At 42.4% G+C, this 19985-nt stretch overlaps 1 protein-coding gene across 3 annotated transcripts in view; it reads right to left on the bottom strand.

Moving 5' to 3' along the window:
* The window catches only part of rhot1a (ras homolog family member T1a), a 34240-nt gene extending 20785 nt beyond the window's left edge, over positions 1-13455 (bottom strand). The window contains exons 1-10 of one of the 3 annotated variants that reach the window (XM_042342357.1): positions 13121-13455; positions 8975-9033; positions 6649-6730; positions 5612-5655; positions 4246-4299; positions 4056-4108; positions 3703-3811; positions 3035-3136; positions 2439-2537; positions 1725-1833 (exon numbers count right to left, since the gene is read on the bottom strand). In XM_042342357.1, coding sequence (XP_042198291.1) covers positions 1725-1833; positions 2439-2537; positions 3035-3136; positions 3703-3811; positions 4056-4108; positions 4246-4299; positions 5612-5655; positions 6649-6730; positions 8975-9033; positions 13121-13157 — 748 coding nt within the window. In that variant the 5' untranslated portion in view covers positions 13158-13455. The remainder of the gene's footprint in view (positions 1-1724; positions 1834-2438; positions 2538-3034; positions 3137-3702; positions 3812-4055; positions 4109-4245; positions 4300-5611; positions 5656-6648; positions 6731-8974; positions 9034-13120) is intronic. The other 2 variants (XM_007888437.2, XM_007888438.2) reach the window with 2 other exon arrangements.
* Positions 13456-19985: the final 6530 nt, after the last annotated feature.

Genomic DNA, 19985 nt, shown 5'->3' with positions numbered 1-19985 from the left:
GAGTTGGGTGAGGATGGTGGTGATAAGGTCACAGAGCCCGTTGCGGAGAGGACATGGGCTGCAGAGTTCTGGATGATCTGCAGCCTATGGAGGGAGGAGTTGGATTTAATGTGCAACACCATGTTAGTAGTTGGAAGAGCTTTGGCTAATAGAACATCTTCAGTTACATGGTGTCAAGATCAACATGGACTTTTTGTTTAACAGCTGGTGCATTAGAAATGTAACACAACCCAATAACAGAAGCAATAACCAGACACGTTTCCAGTATTGGGAGCATATGGGGCTGATATATGTAGAAAGTACGAGCTGCTCCACACATTACTGTGGGACGCTATGTAAATACCCTTTCTAGGTAAGTATTGGCAGAAATCTGGGAGTAGTTTATGTGGCTGTAGGTAGTGTCATGCTCACAAAGAACAGGAGAATTGGGAAATAAAACAGCTTCATAATCTTCATAAAAATAACATTGGCAAAAAAAAATCTATTATCCAATTGTCGGTGAAAACTGCACTCTGCACATAAATGTACTCCTTCTCGTGGCTGTGCCAGAAAAAATATTTCCCCATCTTGTCCTTCCTTCCCTACATCCGGTTCCTGACCAGAACCACATTCCTCTACCTCTACCCCATTGCTCGCCTCCCACCATACCTTACCCCAATGCAGCCAAAACACTCATACATGCGTTTGTCACCTCCTGCCTGGATTTCTCAAATGCACTTCTCAACAGTCTCCCCAGCTCCACTATTCAAAAAATCCAGCTCATTCAGAACTCTGCTGCCAGCATACTATCCAGATCAAACTCTTTACCCCCATCTCACCAGTTCTGGCCCGGCTCCATTGGCTCCCCATCACCAAATGGCCTCACACTCGTGATCAAATCCCTTCACTCCCTGGCCCCTCCCTACCTTTGCGACCTCCTCACTCCACCATCCAGCACCTCTGTTAGAATGGCACCGGCCTCTTACTTGTCCCTCACGCCCTCTGGAGGTTGTGGAACTCTGGAACACTCTCCCTCAATCCCTCCATCTTGCCCCCCCCCTCCCCCACTTTTCAAGTTCCACCTTTTCGACCATGCTTCTGGTCACCTCTCCCCTTTCCGGCTCGGAGTCAGGCATTTGTGAAGTGCCTTTCAAGTTGGGAGAATGTCCCAAGGCGCTGAACAGATGAGAGTTTCGGACCCGAGCTGGGGTTCGGGGACAGTGGAGGGCAAAGGGGGGGAAGCAGGGAGATCGAAAACACAGTCGAAGAGGAGGGTCTTGAGATAGGTCTTGGAAGGTGGGAAGGGGCAAGGTGGAGGGACTGCGGGATGGAGTTCCAGAGGGCAGGGGCAGAGTGGCAGAAGGCAAGTTTTTGTTTTAACAAATTTACAATACCATTTCTGAGATCCTATGGAACCAATCAATAGCTGTGACAGATTATAGATCAAATAAAGCTGTGGTTGGTACCCAAGGGTTGTCACCCTCAAAATACATCCCCAGATTATTTTCAGTTTAAACTTTTTTAAAAAAAAAGTTTTATCAAACCTCACATTAAAGGGAGAATGTTGGGTGTCCTTACCAATATCATGAGATGTCAGAAGAGATTTATACGATGATACCAAACCCATTTATTAGTGAATCAATTATAAGAGGTTACTCTGTGGGGGTGAGGGAATGTGCTTACTGAACATGAACACAAATTTACAAATACTACTTCATATTGTGGTAAATATCAGCACAATTTACCTTTCAAAGTCAACCCATTATCGGCTACACCATCATTCAGATTCTTTCGCACGACATTCTTCACATCCTCCAGAGCTTGAGGTGCCAATGGGGTGTTAAAACAGGTTCTCTAAATTAAATTAATTAACAGAGATAATAAAGTACCAATACAACCAATTTCACTTTATGTCACTTGCTGATAATTTAGATACTGGATACTTTCATTAACTAGAGCTGCTAGACAAACCGCAATAGATCATAAGACTCCTTTTTTTTAAAAATCGATATTCCCATGAAAAACAGAGCTCCAGACATTTATAAATTTCAAAAGGGGACCCCTAGATTCTACTTCTGATTAATATCCAGTAAGTCCTGCTGGAAACTTTGGTTGGCTCAGCTGTGACCCAAGCATGCCAATATTCACTGTCTAGGCTCACACACAAATTAGTATTACTTGTGCAAGCTAACAGGAGGGACTGTTAGCCATGAAACCGTATCAAAGCACAAGATACTGCCTCCTTTGGAGAGAAGGGAGGGGACAATAAATATAAATTTAGCAATTAACAGTTCCAGAAATGAAAATGACCAAATTGGGAACTGCTGTTTATATATGAATCCAACTTAATACCAAGCACGATTAGATTGTAGACATCAAACTAGAAGCTATTACACAACCTGCAATGCTAACCAAGAAACACTGTGTTATTTCCATAGACTTGCATACTGGAGTTTTACCTGAAAAAAGTTGAGTTCTGCATCGTTGAGAATCCCATCATTGTCTTGGTCTGATATTTTAAAAATGCGAGTTAGGGCTTTGATGCAGGCGGGTTTCATCTGTAAATGTACATCCAAGTTAATTATATTAAATATTTGAGATAGCAGACATTCTTAGTTAACACCGCATATTTAATAAGGCAAAAAACGACAAAAATGCGCTATTTCAAATCACCGTTTAAGATATCAATGTTACTGGACATTGTTGCTAGACAACTGGCTGTTGAAATTTAGTCATAACAGCATTTCAAATGAAATTAGACAAATACATAAAAGTTTAAAAAGAAAATATTAAAGGTTTGGAGAAGAGCAGAGAGTAGTGTAGGTATTCCAGAAGGAGTTTATCCAAACTAATCTTCTCATCTTGTGATGAAAGTACATGGTACCCAGCAAGAGGGTACTCAGATCTACTGGCCCTTGATTCAACAGCAGCACACCTTGGGAACAAACCATCTGATAATCTGTGTGTGCTGAGGGAAAACAATATGAGGGGCTTCTGCAGAATTATACTGAGCATTTGAAGCTTGGGTTCCCAGATCCTCCGGGTTTCTTTTTACCTCTTTCTCTTCTGGGCAGTACAGTGGGCCTGTTGGATGCAGGACAGCTTTCTGTGCGTAGTAAAACAGCTCTGAAATGTTCTTCAGATTTTTTGCTGAACACTGAAAAATAGAAATAGCTCTTTAAACCTGATACAATTAACAGAGTTTTTCAACAAAAAAAATCACAAACTTATTTTAAAAAAACATTTTATTATTTAGCACAAGGACTGGTTAGGCCAACCGATTTTTATTTGGAATCTAAGGGTGCAAATTAGGAATAGAAATATACAGGTTATAATATTTTGACATATTTGTTTAAAAACAATCATTCTGCCTGTGCTTCCATACCAATATTCTGTACGCAGAATAGTGACACAGGCGGAAACAACATTTCTATATGTAAAGTAGAAATTGCAATAAAAGTAGCTGGTCTTGGGGTTCAGTTTGGAGAACAGGACTTCATTGTTTTTGAAGCCATTGATTTCACAAACTGATAATATTTGAATTGAAGAGAGTTAGCAATTGACGATAGTTTTCTTTCCCTTCTTTCTCCTCCTCAAGACTGTCCAATGAAAACTTACAAAATTAGACCCAGTTTAATCATTTGTGGCCTGTAACATCTGGACACCCTCCATGTAAATTCCGGTGCTCACACTAAACACTATTTGTCTAAAAGAATGACTCACCTCAACACAAGTCTCTATCTCGGTGTACTGGTTCATTATTGGAAGGATGGCCTCCATGCTACTATGTTCTACCAAATCAGATTTGTTTCCCACCAGTATAAGAGGCATTCTGGCAACAGAAGGCAAAGTTATAACAAATAGATGTGATTTATGAATCAACAGTAAATCCAGAACTTGATACTTTAGAACATTTTTTAAATTCATCTAAGAAATGGGTTTCTTTCAGAAGGCAGTAATTTAGTGTTCTGCCAAGTTAAATGTATTTCAGCAAATAAGTATCGATACTTAATTACTTAATTTCCTAGCATCTCAAAATCTGTTGTAAAATGATTCCATATTGAATTTCACTGTACCTGCTGTCCTTATCAGTCCTCTCATTTATGAGAGGAATCCATCGACTTGTTACCTGCAATAAGTAACATAGTTATTAGTTTGCTAAGCCAGTAATCAAGTAAATTGGATTGAATGACTCAGTAAGAAACTTGACTCTTTATATTTTTACGCTACAAAATTCTTATTGTTATTATTAGTTATTCCACTTACCTTGTCAATGGAGTTTCTATTGTTGACTGCATACACTATGCAGATGACATTAGCCTGCAGCAGAAAGTAGAAGAGAACTTAATGTTAGAAGAGAGTAAAGCAGTAATTCATCCCATTTTGGTATTAGTACACCTGTGTTGTGAGTTTATAAAGATGGTGCCAACAACAACCACAAGATTACATTTGTATAGCGCCTTTCACGTTGTGAGGACGTCCCAAGGCGCTGATTACCAAAGTAATCAATTTCAGATTTCCATCATTGTACCAGAGCTATCACTCTCCAGACATGCCTCTGCACAGCAGCACAGGAATCATTGTATAGCGTGTCATCCCCAACAACCTTACTACCACTAAACATTTAAGTTGTGCACATAAAAAAAATATTCTTTATGAGCAGCAATAGTAGCCTTCAATCTAAAGTTTTAGAAACATTTGACAAAATGATGGGATACGGGTTCTCAACCACATTTCGGTATTATTATCACAAAGTATTGCTGCAGTTTCAATCTGTCTGTTTGCAAGATGCCAAATCGACGACAACAATAGAGAAGTCTTCTGCCCCCACAATACTTTCTAGTAACTAGTTAATTGGATGAGATATGTGAACAACTCACTTTGAAAATGATGCACAGCTCATTGAGCATGCATGGGAAGGGGGGGGTGATAAGAGAATAAAACTGCTTTTGAAAATAAAATTACTGGGTTGAAACGGCATGCAGCACAAATCCAAACCCAGTTTATTTTGGTTACATTTTCTTCAATCAATGTGAACTGAATCCTGAAAGCTGGAGAAAAACATAAAGGGTACAGGGAAAGAGCAGGAGCAATAGGTTTAGAATAGAGAGCTCCGATGAGCGAGCAAGCACCAGCAGAGACACAATAAAAGGATTCCTAGGTTTTATACAACTCTACGGCAGTAAAATATTTTAATTTATATTATAGATTTTATATTGTGTAAGGGGAGTGGGACTGATTGGGTAGCACAGGCACGATGGGCCGAATTGCCTCCTTCTGTGCTATAAAATTGTTTGATAATAAGTGGAAAAAACTGCAAATGTTAAATCATCAACTTTGGCGTGTAAAGGTTCGGAAGCAATACCTTGAATTTCACTGACAAGGCTATGTTTTTTCATGACACACACTTTATCATTTAAAGTTTACATTAAGGTGTAAGGTGTCAAAAAGTTATTTAGAACTAGTGCTACTGTGGACATGAATGAGCTGATATAAAATTTAACTCAAATCTTCATACAAGTTTTTATTGGTGCATCATGAGACATTTTAATAGCTAGCAGTAACAATTACAGAGGTGGCCGAGACTGGATTTTACAATAAATCTCACCAGAATGTCCCATTTCAGACTCACCTTGGAAATTTCATTGTGCAGTTGTTCCTCTGTCTGCTCTGCTTCTGTCATTGAGAAAACATAGTTATACTAAAGGTTATGAGACACTTTGCCCATCCAGTATTACCATTAAGTATCCAAAATTATTCCACAATACAATAACAAGTTTTTTTTAAAAAAATGATAGAAAATAGATTTGCTAAAATCCAGGTATAGCCAATTTTTTTGAAGGAGGAATCAATTTATAGTCTATTAACAAAGCAGAAAAGATCAATTACTGTTCACCAACATTACACACTTTAAAATGTTCTCTATTCAATGCATTACTGTTGCGGTTTGCCCCATGCTAGCAGCAAGCATCCCTGGTGTAACAGCTCCACCATAAGGCAGCCAGGGCACCGACATTATTCTCTTTCAAATGCAAGTTATAGAAGAGATTTACTTGAAACAAAACTAAAAAAAATTGCAATTTGTATCCTTGTATTATGTTTTTATTTGAAAAAATGTAATTCTTAATGTAGTTTGTCATCTGCAATCTCTTTGAAATGGAAAAACACCATCTTGGAAAGCCAATAATAAATTCAGACAGCGCTAATTGGCTTTCTGTTGTGAGGTGACGCTAATAATTTAGCTCTGAAAAATGAGCCTCTTCTGTGTCAGTTTTCTTTCTCCGGGGAGGTGGGTGGGGGTGGGGGAAAGAGGACGAGGAGGAGTGAGAGAAAGACTGTCAGAGGAACCTCAGACTAGAGAAATACAAGGTAATCGTCTACTACAGGCGCACCACTAAGTAAATAAACTCGTGTTCACCTAAAATGGCCGTATGTTGGAGCATTTCACCCCCACCCCCATTGCACTCTAGCAGTGAATTTCTGATGTGGAAATTAGAAATTTGGCACAGTAGCCACCACTTGGCTCAGCACAACAATCAATACATCCATGACAACTTGTCCCATGAAAAGCAGATCCCAAAGCAGTAGGGATTTAACTCACAAGAGTTTGTTTCCTAGGAAACAATTCTCAACAATTATTTCTATCTCTGGAGAAATGTTCCGTTTTACCTGAATAGTCGACTATGTGTGTAGGGACCTTTTCCGGAGTGACGTCAGCAGGAATAGTGATTTCTTCTGCACGCATGGGAACCTTAGGAAAGACAAGATTGTAGTTCATATCAAACAGCTTTTTTAAAAAAATTTTTTGGTTATATAACACATGATGCGGCCCGAAAAACATTAAGAAGTTCAAATTTCATACTTAAATTTATCACCACTTAGCTCAAAAGACCCAGCAACTTTTTGCTTCTTTTGATTTTGATTGTATGTTGAAAAACTTCCTTTTCAGGGTAAACAAAGTCTCTATGACTGAAACTGCAAACTAGGATCAAGGACAAATCTTGTTGAAGAATGAGAAGGAAAAGCAATTATGACCTGGGCCAATAGAAAAGTGTGGATATATTTGCCACAAATTGCACAGAAATTTGAAAAATTTGCAGAAATTTGTGGGGAGTTGATTGGTGCTATTGAGGTACATTTTACCACCAACCTACATTTTTTCAATTCATTGATGAAAACTAAACAGGAGGATATAACACATATTAGATTGTTGCAAAAAAAAGTATTGTTTTTTTTAACAAAAACTGGGTGGCCTATTTTTTTTTCTTAGTGGGGAGAGCGAGGGCAGACACACACCACCTCCTGCCTCTCAGGGCCTGGCACCTCACACAGACCCAGAGACAGAGATGCTGAGAGAGACACACACACTCAGAAACAGAGACAAGCAAACACTCACAGACACAGAGAGACGCACCTACTCCGAGATACAGAGATACACATTCTCAAGAGAGAGACACACACACATACATTCATAGATACTGAGACATACACACATACAGAGGAGAGATTCACATACACACAGAGACAATCATAAAAACAAAGACACACTCACAAACACATACATATAAAGGAGACACACACAGACACAATCACACAGAGACACTCAGACCGACAGACACACACACAGACACACACAGGAGACACACACTCACATAGGCACTCAAACACATAAAAAGAGAGACACACACTCACATTGACACTCACATACAGAGAGACTCACACTCACTTACATAGACACACAGACAATAATAACAGAGGCGCCTCGAAGCGAAGTCCATTTCCCGCTTGCGCCCACCGTGCATGCGCACCTAGAGCCACTCCGCCCTCAGTTGCATTGAGTAAACAGCAAAGAGGCCCACGGACCAAAAACTACATTTTTAATGGGCATTTGTAACGGGTTCCATGGAAAAAGTGCGGCCACACTTTTCTATTGGCCCAGATTATGACTAGCTGTGGCCTGAATTGCAATTATCATGTTGTCTTGACTATTAAAATCTTTTTTTTCTGGTGGGGAGGGCCTGGGGGGGGAAGAGGACATGAAGAAAGGAAGCAGAAGAGGTTCAGAAACAGAGTTAAGAATAGGAGCAATACAAAGAATATTAGATTTGCAAGCAAAGAAAAGCTCATTTCCAACTAGAGGGACAATCTCTCCTGCAGCAAAGCCTCTTCTGATAGGATTAGAACATTCTTCTTAGATGGTTCATGAGATTATAATGCCCTCCATTTTGCTAACAGCTATTCTTATATCAAGTCTAGGGGCAATGATGGCATCACAGCCAAGAGCAGTTTGAACACAGATTACTGATATATTTGCTGACCATCTGTAAAGTGGGCTATAACGAACAAAGAGGACTCAGGCCAGTGCAAAAGAACACATAATGCTTAAATTTGGGAAAAAAAATTTGGACTCTAATTGGCCTACTTTAAATAGACCTGTCTATTCTATATTAAATATTTCCCATAATAAAGCAATGAGCTTTTACAAAGTTAATCTGGAAGCACAGCACAAGTAAAGTTTAAATGAAGTAGTGTTTCAGGAATAAGTTATGCAAAAGTGCCTGTGTATATTAATCTATATTTCAGTTTGCTTTTCAAATTATATTTTCTCAACTCTACTCCATCTCATTTGACAGCACACAGACACACAGATCTAAGTGATTCACTTCCAGATTTCTGCCATTAATCTGGCCTTCAATTTGCATTTCTTCCAAATGAGAGAAGATCATTTCTACTTTGTATCTGTTATTAATGACACATTTAGGTAAAGCAACAAAATAGGCTGGCAGGACTCGAGAACTTAACACATTGGAGCACTATCACAATATGTTAAATACAGATAGTTTTGAAAAAATCTAATCTTACAATGAGGTTTGAACGAATGGTAAAGTTGCATAAAATCAAATGCATATTCAACCGCAGTTTTCAATAATATGTTTGAATTTACTTAAAATATGATGCATGAGTAGGCTTGCATTCCTTGAAAATAATCACAAACCTCATCAGGGAACTCTTCACTGACCAGCGACATAATCAATGATGTCTTCCCAACTTTAGCTGTAGAAAACAAAAATGCGGATTTTACTGTAATAACATTTACAATCCTCTTTCAGCATCACAAAGTTTTGCACAGCAGATATTAGTTTCTCATTGGTTTAGTGCCACGAAGTAAAATGGTGACAAAGTCCCAAAATTCAATTATTTTTTCTATAAATACACAAGGTTTACATTGCCATGTGGAATGCCATGTGAAAGCCTTCCCATAAACAGGCTTTCTCAATATAAAGGACATTGACAAGTCTGCTCTGGTGCTGAAATCAGAGAAGCCAGTTACTTTTCTATCTTAATGGCCTAAGGAACAATGCTTCCTTGAACAGCAAATAGATACAGCCACCTTGCAAAATTACTGTAGAATCTGATTGGTGTAGAAACAAACTACCAAACATATGTGCTCTACAATGACTGTGGCCTTCAGGGCAAAGCAATAACATAGTCAATGTCAGACTAACCAAGTGACAGGTTACAATGACATTGTCCCCTCCATGCCTTCAAAATCCTCCTAAAAACCTAGCTCTTAAACCACACTTTCAGTCACTTTCTTATGCTTCTCCCTGACACCAACTCTATAAAATTCTTTGAGATGCTATCCCATGAGAAAGGCATGTGCATAAATGTGACTTAGGGTGAATGATCCTAAACCTTCCCTCCAACTGTGTAGGGTATTTTTGAGTTCAGCATCTTCCTCTCAGATCAGAGAATAATACCTTATTATTAACATTCCTTATTATTAGGAATGTTATATTAATGATGGGCTGGTGTCAGCACAGAGTATAGGGTGGTGCAAGCAAATTCGATAAAAGCTTTGAAAAGGGAATTAGATAGGTACTTAAAAAGGAAAAAATTAGCAGGGCTATGGGGCACTACAGTAGTGCTGGGGTAAGAGTACTACTGTATGTATTGTACAGTAGTGCGCAATTGGTTGCTGCGTTTCATCCACAAAATATACAGTCGATTCACTGTACATTCTATGAAGCGCTTTGAGACGTCTCGAAGATGTGATAAGGCGCTACATCAAATGCAAGGATTATTATTATCCCCACTGATATAAGCAGAGACCAAGATTCACTGCACTGGCCATTGATTTCAGTCACCAGGCCATATCATATTTAGTCACCGTTATAAGCATATTAAAAAAGCGCGGAAGACGAATAGGCGGGACAAGTGATAGCTCTTTCAAAGAGCTGGCAGAATGGGCCGAATGGCCTCCTCCTGTTCTGTAAAATTCTATGATTCTATAGTTTTTCCCCTTTTACAAAATAATCCACTATTAATAGCTATGCTTGCTCTTCCCTCCTCCTCCTCCAAATAAATATTGAGCACCAGCAACAAAACTTCCGAGGCAATTTGTTCTACTTGTGGAAGCTTAGTGCACTGCTTACTGCCTGTCCAGAGTTCATAGCTGGTTCAAGAGGAGCTTTACGAGACCTGAGAGAAGGTCTGCTACTAACCTCAGGTGGTGAAAATTATTTGGGCTGCATAACGTTTAAAAGGGGAAAAACAACATTTGTCATTTACTATTTTGTTTTAACAACCATTTTTATTTCGTATCTGTAGGCGAGATATAAATGTGGCCCAGTTTCCAGCACTGACTGACTAAAAATAAGTTTCCATTAATGGTCCACACATTTAACCTTGAGAGAGCAAAGCACCATTACAGCAGTTTAAAAAAACTGTGCTTCATTTTAAACAATCATAATTTTAATACATCCCACCCCTCATGACTAGTTTTAAAAAGAAAAACTTTGCATTCTAAAATATGGAAGTTACCTTATGCAGCCACTTAATTCATGCTCCTCCAAGCTAACTCAAATAACAGAGAAGCAATGACATCTACAATGCTGTACCACAGGCTCCTTAGCGCACAACTCAGAAGCTGCAGTGTTCACCTCTCCCTGCAGCTCAGAATCCACAAATTCTGGACCATTACTGCTAACCTACTGTATCACAATCAATGTCAGGATAATTTACTTGAATAGGTCAAATAAGTAGCTGCCAAGGCCACCTAAAGTTATGTAGATAAAGAACTCTGATTGTAGAACGACCCTTTGCCGGCCTCCTCAGCTCCACCCTCCACAACTCCAGACCATCTAGTATCTGCAGCCCACATCCCCTCCCAAATAAGGCGCTGTGAGCCTATCCTCTCCAGCTCCACCGACTTCCCATCTTCCAGTGGATCATCTTTAAGATCCTTGTTCTCATCTTCAAATGCCTCCACGGGCTCTGTGATCTCTTACAACTCTACTCCCCCAACCACTTGCTCCACTCAATCAACTGTAGGCTGTTTAACATCTCCTGCCCGCTACATCCCATCATCAGCAGGGAAACGTAGCACCTGTCCTCTGGAACTCCACCTTGCCTTGCTGTCCCCTACCTCTGCGACCTCCTAACCCCTACCAACCTACCCACTCCCTCCGCTCAGCGGACTCCCGGCCTGCTTCACATCCCCCGCCTTACCCGCCCCACCATTGGCAGGTGGGCCTTCAACCACTTAGCCCCCACCCTCTGGAATGCCACCCGCAGCACCTCCTTCAAGACACGTCCTCTTCGACCGTGCCTTCAGTCACCCTCCTTCACTTCCTGCCCTCCACGCTTCCCGATCACCAGCTTGGGTCTGAAACACTGAATTTCCAGCGCCTTGGGACATTGTCCCGATGTGAAAGAGACTTTATAAATGTAATTCTGTTGTTGCTGTCGTTTGTAAAGAATTAGTGACATTCTCCGTCTGCGAAAGGTACTATATTGTTGTCGCAGGCAAATATCGTTGTATAATATAGCATGTTGCATAGCAGAAGTTATGCAAGAATTTCCATCCTAACAAACCTAACCATTTGGAAATTATACTCACTTATTTTGGACTTAAGACATACAACAACAACAATTTAGATTTATATAACGCCCTCCACACCGGATGGCGTCTCAGAGAGCTTCACAGTAACGGATCCCAGGGGGAGGGGGAGGAAGGTGACCAAAGGCGCGGTCCAAAAGAAAGGTCTTCAGCCGAGACCTGAAAATAGGAAGAGAGGGGGTGAGGCGAAGGGAGTGAGGAAGGGAGTTCCAGAGCCTCGGGGCATAGTGGCTGAAGGCACGGCCGCCGAGGGTGGAGCGGAGGACTCGGGGGACGAGGAGGAGGCCAGACCTGGTGGAGCGAAGGCAACGGGTACTGTTGTGAGGAGAGAGATCAGAGAGGTCGGGGGAGCAGAGGAGTGGAGGGATTTGAAGACAAGAGTGAGGATCTTGAAGTCAATCGTCTCTGGGACAGGCAGCCAGTGCCAATGGTGCCAGGACAACCAATGGTGATTCATTGGGAAAGAAGTAGACATATTAAGAGGCTCTGATGAGCAGGTCAGGAGGACATGGGAATTAGGGGGGGATGTGATAGTCCAGTGTTGCAAAAATTGTCTGTTGGGATTCAACATGCAACAAAGGCCTTACATTCCTGAATTCCTGCGTCAATCCTTCCTCCAAAAAGCTCTCAATCTCCCGTGTGACACTCACTGCTCAGTTTATTTCATTGTTATAATTAGTAAATCACTGCGGAGAAAATGAAAGGGGGTGACACATGCAGTGTGTGTGTGGGTGGGTGGGTGGGTGGGGGGGAGAGAGAGAGAGAGAGAGAAAAAGGGGAAAGATTTTAGAATGCAAAACACGGCTTTGGAAATGAACACTCGCTCCCAAGCGAACCGCTTGCCATTTTCTTCATAAAAAATAAAATAGTAAGTGGCTGCCGAAACCTGGTCAATAAAAAAAAGGGACAGACGTGGAGGAGAAGGTCACACACACACACACACACAGGTGTGGGGGTGGGGGGGGGCCACGGGCTGAACATGAGCGCGGGGCCGCCCAACAGACACAGACACAGAGAGAGAGAGAAACACCGCCATAAATAACATAATAAAATCAGAGTTATTTTAGCCGCAAAGCCCCCAAGAGGAGGAAGGGGTGTGTGTGTGTGTGTGTGTGTGTGTACCTCGGCCTCGGGCCGGTTCACTCCTGAGGGCCAGGAGCGGCCCGCGGGCCAAGTCAGGAATGACAGGATGGAGAGGGCGGGAGAGAAGGTTTTAACGCAAATCAATGGGAAACTCACGCTCTCCCACCAGCAGAATCCGCACGTCTTTCCTCATGATTGCCGATGCCCCCCTCCCCCTCCCCCGGTTTTCCGGGGCCCGGTTCCGAGAGCGAGAGACCGGGAGGGGAGGAGCCCGGGGGGGTAGTAACGGGGTGTAGGCCCGGGGCTGACCCGCCTGTAACGGCCGATCCGTTCCTTTCTTTCCCTCCTCTCCTCCGCTCCCCTCTCGGGAGGAGACGGTCCGGTTGCTGTCCGCTGAGCTGCCGCTCCCGCTCCCGCCTTCACCGCGGGCCGGACATGCTGGAGGTCCCCCCCCCCGCGGGCCCTCACGCGCTGCTGTCCGAGCGGCGGCGCCGCCGTCCCTCCGCTGACATCTCGCGCTCTCTGGCCCCGCCCCCCCCGCTGCCGCCGCTGCTGCTGCGTAAGCCGCGCGCGCGCTCCCCGACAGCGCGTGACACCCGCGCTGCGTCAACCCGTCTCTTCGCCCCTCACACGCGGCCGCGACGTGCGCGCTCCCGTCTCTAATCTTCTACTGATAGAGAGGAAAGTCTGTCTGTCTCTCTATCTGTCTGTCTCTCTGTGTGTCTGTCTATCTGTGTGTCTGTCTATCTGTGTGTCTGTCTGTCTGTGTGTCTGTCTGTCTGTGTGTCTGTCTGTCTATCTGTGTGTCTGTCTGTGTGTCTGTCTGTGTGTCTGTCTGTCTGTGTGTCTGTCTGTCTGTGTGTCTGTCTATCTGTGTGTCTGTCTGTCTGTGTGTCTGTCTATCTGTGTGTCTGTCTCTCTGTGTGTCTGTCTATCTGTGTGTCTGTCTATCTGTGTGTCTGTCTGTCTGTGTGTCTGTCTGTCTGTGTGTCTGTCTGTCTATCTGTGTGTCTGTCTGTGTGTCTGTCTGTGTGTCTGTCTGTCTGTGTGTCTGTCTATCTGTGTGTCTGTCTATCTGTGTGTCTGTCTGTCTGTGTGTCTGTCTGTCTGTGTGTCTGTCTGTCTGTCTGTGTGTCTGTCTGTCTGTCTGTCTGTGTGTCTGTCTGTCTGTCTATCTGTGTGTCTGTCTGTGTGTCTGTCTGTCTGTCTGTGTGTCTGTCTGTCTATCTGTGTGTCTGTCTGTCTGTGTGTCTGTCTCTCTGTGTGTCTGTCTGTCTGTGTGTCTGTCTGTCTGTCTGTCTATCTGTGTGTCTGTCTGTCTGTGTGTCTGTCTGTCTGTCTCTCTGTGTGTCTGTCTGTGTGTCTGTCTGTCTGTCTGTCTGTCTATCTGTGTGTCTGTCTGTCTGTGTGTCTGTCTGTCTCTCTGTGTGTCTGTCTGTGTGTCTGTCTGTCTGTCTGTCTCTCTGTGTGTCTGTCTGTCTCTCTGTGTGTCTGTCTGTGTGTCTGTCTATCTGTCTGTGTGTCTGACTGTGTGTCTGTCTGTGTGTCCGTGTGTCTGTCTGTGTGTCTCTGTGTGTCTGTCTGTCTATCTGTGTGTCCGTCTGTCTGTCTACCTGTGTGTCTGTGTGTCTGTCTGTCTACCTGTGTGTCTGTCTGCGTGTCTGCCACCAAGAACGCAATAGCTATTGACTTAGAGACATGATTTATACCTCATCGGAAAGGTCTTGCACAGGGGAGTGTCATGGGCATATTTTTTTCTCTTGTGGATGACCTATATTTACAAAATACTTTAATTAAGTCCCAAAATATGAGGCGTATATGGTATTTTGCAACAAAGTAGTCACAGAGAAAATCTCACAGCTATGACCTAAACAAGTTCATCACACAAGAGTCTTCTCAACAGGAATCCTTCCAACAAGGAGTCCTTCCAACCACGCATCCTCCCAACCGGGTGTCTTCTCACAGGAGTCCTCCCACCAATTTTTTTGTGCCATAAATTAAAATAGTGAAGTACATTTTTTAAATATAGCTCATTAACAATAGGAGATCCCTGAAAAAAAATATGCCAATGAAACTTCCCCCATACAAGTCCTTTTCGATGAAGTATAAATGATGTCTCTACGTCAATCGGTTATTCCATTCTGGGCGGAAAGACACACAGACTTTATTAGATAATAATAATCCTTGCATTTGATCCAGCACCGTATCACATCTTCGAGAAGTCTCAAAGCGCTTCACAGAATATACTGTATATTTTGTGAGCGATACGCGGCGGCCAATTGTGCACAGCAGTGTCTGGCAAACAATTGTGGATTGAGTGACTAAATTACTTGGAAAAGCAATCTGCTTAGCTATCGACTAAACTGGAAGCCAGGAAGAGATGTAATGTAATGTGTCCCCCAGGAGTCGTTATTGGGACCACTGATCTATATAAATGACCTGGACTTGGGTACAGGGAGTAAAATTTCCAAGTTTGCAGATGATACTAAGGAAAAGTAGTAAACAGTGAGGAGGACCGTAACAGACTGTAAGAGGACACAGACAGACTGGTAACGTGGGCCGACACGCGGCAGATGAAGTTTAATGTGGGGAAATGCAAAGTGATGCATTTTGAGAGGAAGAATGAGGAGAGGCAATATACGCTGATGGGACAATCTTACAGGGGGGAAGGGACAGAGAGACCTGGGGGTATGACCTTTGAAACCTTTGAAGGTGGCCGGACAGGCAGATAGAGCTGTTAAAAAAGCAAAGAGGATATTAGGGATACGGGGGTAAGGCCGGGTCAGGTTATTAGCTGGAGTTAGATTAGAAGATCAGCTATGATTGAATGGCGGGGCAGGATTGAAGGGCCGAATGGCCTACTCCTGCTCCGACATGTTATGTTATGTTACTAGGCTTTATAAATAGGAGCATAGAGTACAGAATTCAGGAAGTTATGATGAACCTTCATGAAACATTGGTTAGGCCTCAGCGAGAGACTGTGTTCAGTTCTGGGCCCCAAACTTTAGGAAGGATGTCGAGGCATTAGAGAGGGTACAAAGGAGATTGACCAGGATGGTACCAGGAATGAGGGACTTCAGTGATCAGGAGAGGCGAGAGAAGCTGGGATTATTCTCCTTGGGGCAGAGAAGGTTAAGAGGAGCCGTAATAGAAGCTTTCATAATTATAAAGGGATTCGATAGGGTGAACAAGGAGAAACTATTTTCACTGGCGGGTGGGTCGGTAACCCGAGGACACTGAGTTGTTAAAAGAAACAGAAGGGAGGTGAGGAGAATTTGTTTCACACAACGAGTTGTTGGGATCTGGAATGTATTGCCTGAAAGGCTGGTGGAAGCCGATTCAATAACATCTTTTAAGAGAGAAGTAGATAATCATTTGGGGAGGACAAGTTTGCAGGGCTATGGGGAGAGAGCGGGGGAGTGGGATTGATTTGGATAGCTCTTTCAAAGAGCCGACACAGACATGATGGGGCAAATGACCTCCTTCTGTGTTACATTTGTAAAGCGCCTTTGGCCATTCTCCCCACGTGAAAGGTGCTGTATAAATGTAAATTTGTATTGTATCTTGAAGCACCTTTCACCTGAATTAAACGTCACAAAGCACTTTACAGAATATAATTGATGGACAATGAAGTGAACGTTGTGGCTAAGTAAGCAAACGGCAGTTAGTGCGTGACAGCAGCAAAAGCACACACACGAAAAAAATCTGTCCACTCAATCCAAGGCAGTTTGTGGGACACTGCTGCAAGCAAGGCGTGGCTACTGCATTTCGCCCACAAAATATGCAGTCAATTAATTAATTTTAAAATATATTCTGTGAAGCGCTTTGAGATGTCTTGAAGACCTGATAAGGCGCTATACCAAATGCAAGGATTATTATAAAAAACAATGACAGTTGTCAATTTTTATTTCAGGCCAGACTTGGATCAGGTGGGAATATAAAACAGGATAACTGAGTGAAAACAAAATTCCAAACTGGAAAGTTCAGATAAATTGGTTACTCATTTCTTCGTTTTAGAGCCTCCAAAGTGCAACCCATGTGAAAGCTGTTATGTAGCTTTATATAGCTGTTATATAGAGACAAGGAACCATCTAAGGTAAAGATATTCAAGATATTCAACTGGAAGAGGGCTAATTTTAGTGAGTTAAAAAGGGACCTAGCCAAGGTGGACTGGAAAGAAAGATTGGCAGGTAAAACAACTAAAGAGCAGTGGGAAGTCTTCAAAGATGAGATAGCTCGGGGACAGAACAAATACATTCCCACAAAAGGGAAAAGTAGGGCTTCCAAACCTCCCTGGATGACAAAGATAATTGTATCTAAAATGAAGCAGAAAAAGGAGGCGTATGACAAATGTCAAACCCAAGATACAGAAGACAACCAAATCGAATATAGTAAGTGCAGAAGAGGTTTGAAAAAGGAAATAAGTGGGACAAAAAGATTATACGAAAAAAGGTTAGCGGGTAATATTAAAGGGAATTCTAAAATATTTTACAAACATATCAAGGGAAAAAGGTTAGTCAAAGGTAGGGTGGGGCCAATTAAGGACCAAGGGGGAAATCTTACTGTGGAGGCAGAGGGCACGGCTGATGTGCTGAATGAGTACTTTGCATCTGTCTTCACAAAAGAAGTGGAAGCACCAAATGCCGCAGTATCGGAGGAGAGGGTAGAGGAAATGGATAGGATAAGTATAAACAGAGAGCAAGTACCGAAAAGGTTGACTGGGCTGAAGGTGATAAGTCGCCCGGTCCGGACGGGATGCAGCCAAGGTTACTATGGGAGACACGGGTACAAATAGCGGAGGCTTTGGCCACAATTTTTCAATCTTCGTTGGACACAGGAGTGGTGCCAGAGGACTGGAGAGTGGCCAATGTGACTCCCTGTACAAAAAGGGACAGAAGGACAAACCTGGGAACTACATGACCCCAGCCTAACATCAGTAGTGGGGAAACTCCTGGAGACTATAATCCGGGACAGAATATAGGTTAATTAGGGACATCTGCACCGATTTGTTGAAGGCAAATCTTGTCTAACAAATCTAATAGAATTTTTCAATGAGGTAACAGAGAGGGTGGATAAAGGTAGTGCATTTGATGTAGTTTATATGGACTTTCAAAGGCATTTGACAAAGTGCCATATGAAAGACTTGTAAAAAAGATAGAAGCCCACGGTATAAAAGGGACAGTGGCAGCGGATCCAGAACTGACGGCTGATGGTGAACGGCTGCTTTTCTGACTGGAGGGAAGTGTACAGTGGTGTCCCCAGGGACCGGTATTAGGACCACTGCTCTTCATAATATACATAAATGATTTGGACTTGGGTATAGCAAGCTCCATTTCCAAGTTTGCGGATGACACAAAGTTAGGGAGGGGGTAAACAGTGAGAAGGATAGCAGCCAACTGCAGGAAGACATAGACAGAATGGTAACATGGGCGACACATAGCAGATGAGTTTCAATGTGGAGAAATGCGAAGTAATGCATTTTGGTAGAAAGAATGAGGGGACGCAATATAGGCGGTAATACAATCTTAAGGGGGTGAAGGAACAGAGAGACCTGGGGGTGCAGGTAAATGAATCCTTGAAGGTGGCAGGACAGGGAGATAAAGCTGTAAAAAGGACATATGGGATACTGGGCTTTATAAATAGGGGCATAGAGTACAAGAGTCAGGAGGTTATGATAAACCGATATAAAACACTGGTTAGGCCTCAGTTAAAATACTGCGCCCAGTTCTGGGGCACCACACTATAGGAAGGATGTTAAAGCACTGGAAAGGGCGCAGAGGAGATTTACGAGGATGGTACCAGGAATGAGGGACCGTGATGATGAGGAAAGGCTGGAGAGGTTAGGATTATTCTCATTGGAGAGAGAAGGTTACGAGGACCTAATAGAAGTCTTCAAAATCATGAGGGGATTTGATAGGTTAGAAAGGAAAAACTGTTCCCACTGGTGGGTGTCGGTGACTCGAGGTCACAGGTTTAAAATAGTCTCTAAAAGAAGCCGAGGGGAGAGGTGAGAAGAAATTTTTTCACGTAGCGAGTTATTCGAATCTGGAACGCATCGCCTGAAAGGGCGGTGGAGGCCGATTCGATAACAACTTTTAAAAACGCGGTGGACGGGTATTTGAGGAGGACGGGTTTGCAGGTTATGGGGAAAGGGCCGGGGAGTGGGATTGACATTACATTGCTCTTTTCAAATAGCCGCACAGACTCGATGGGCCAAATGGCCTCTTTTTGTGCTGTACGATTCTATGATTCTTTGATTCTATGATATATATATATACACAAGTTGTTGTTCTTTGGGATGTTGCTGATGCAAATAAGCCGCTATATTTTAAGAGCGATGCAGCAGTTCACAACATATAGTCATTGATTTTAGATTTTGAACTTACTACAAGGAATCTGAGTAGGTATTAAGAAGCCATACTTGTTAAATGTTTCACCGCAGGCTTTTCTACCCATTCACTTTTGGGAATTGGAAATTTTGCTTGGAGTTTATTAATTGTCAAAATTTGGGATTCCAGTATTCACGTGAACAATTTTCAAGAGAAAACCTGAGGATGCAGGCAGTGGCTGTCCAATGCTAAAATAGGAGTATAAGTAGGGCTGGGAAAATTAGACACTTTTCATTGTGGGTGCCACACATTTGCCTTTAGGTAAACAAAAATTAAAAATAAATGAAAAAGCAATATTAGAATTAAGGAACTTCCTCAACAAATATTCCAGATGGGAATTTGGCCTCTGAAGTGGCTCTATTTAAATTGGTATATTACTTAGTTTAAGTTTAATAGGAACAGTGAATATACCAAATCAGCATTATATTCAGACAGGATCATAATTACGATACAATATCTTCCCAACAATATTTGTGCCATAAATGTGATTGATTCTCTTCAATGGAGTAAGCCAACGTTTGGTATCTTTAGACACATAACCTTGAACCTTGAGCCTGCATTAATCAACAGATATATTGCTTTTAGTCAGTTCTTTTGAGTATTTTCTACTATAAACAAAGCAGCTATGTCTG

Source organism: Callorhinchus milii, unplaced genomic scaffold (assembly GCF_018977255.1).
Source record: "Callorhinchus milii isolate IMCB2004 unplaced genomic scaffold, IMCB_Cmil_1.0 Scaffold20, whole genome shotgun sequence".
NCBI lineage: Eukaryota > Metazoa > Chordata > Chondrichthyes > Chimaeriformes > Callorhinchidae > Callorhinchus > Callorhinchus milii.
This window is presented reverse-complemented; position numbering and strand designations above follow the sequence as displayed.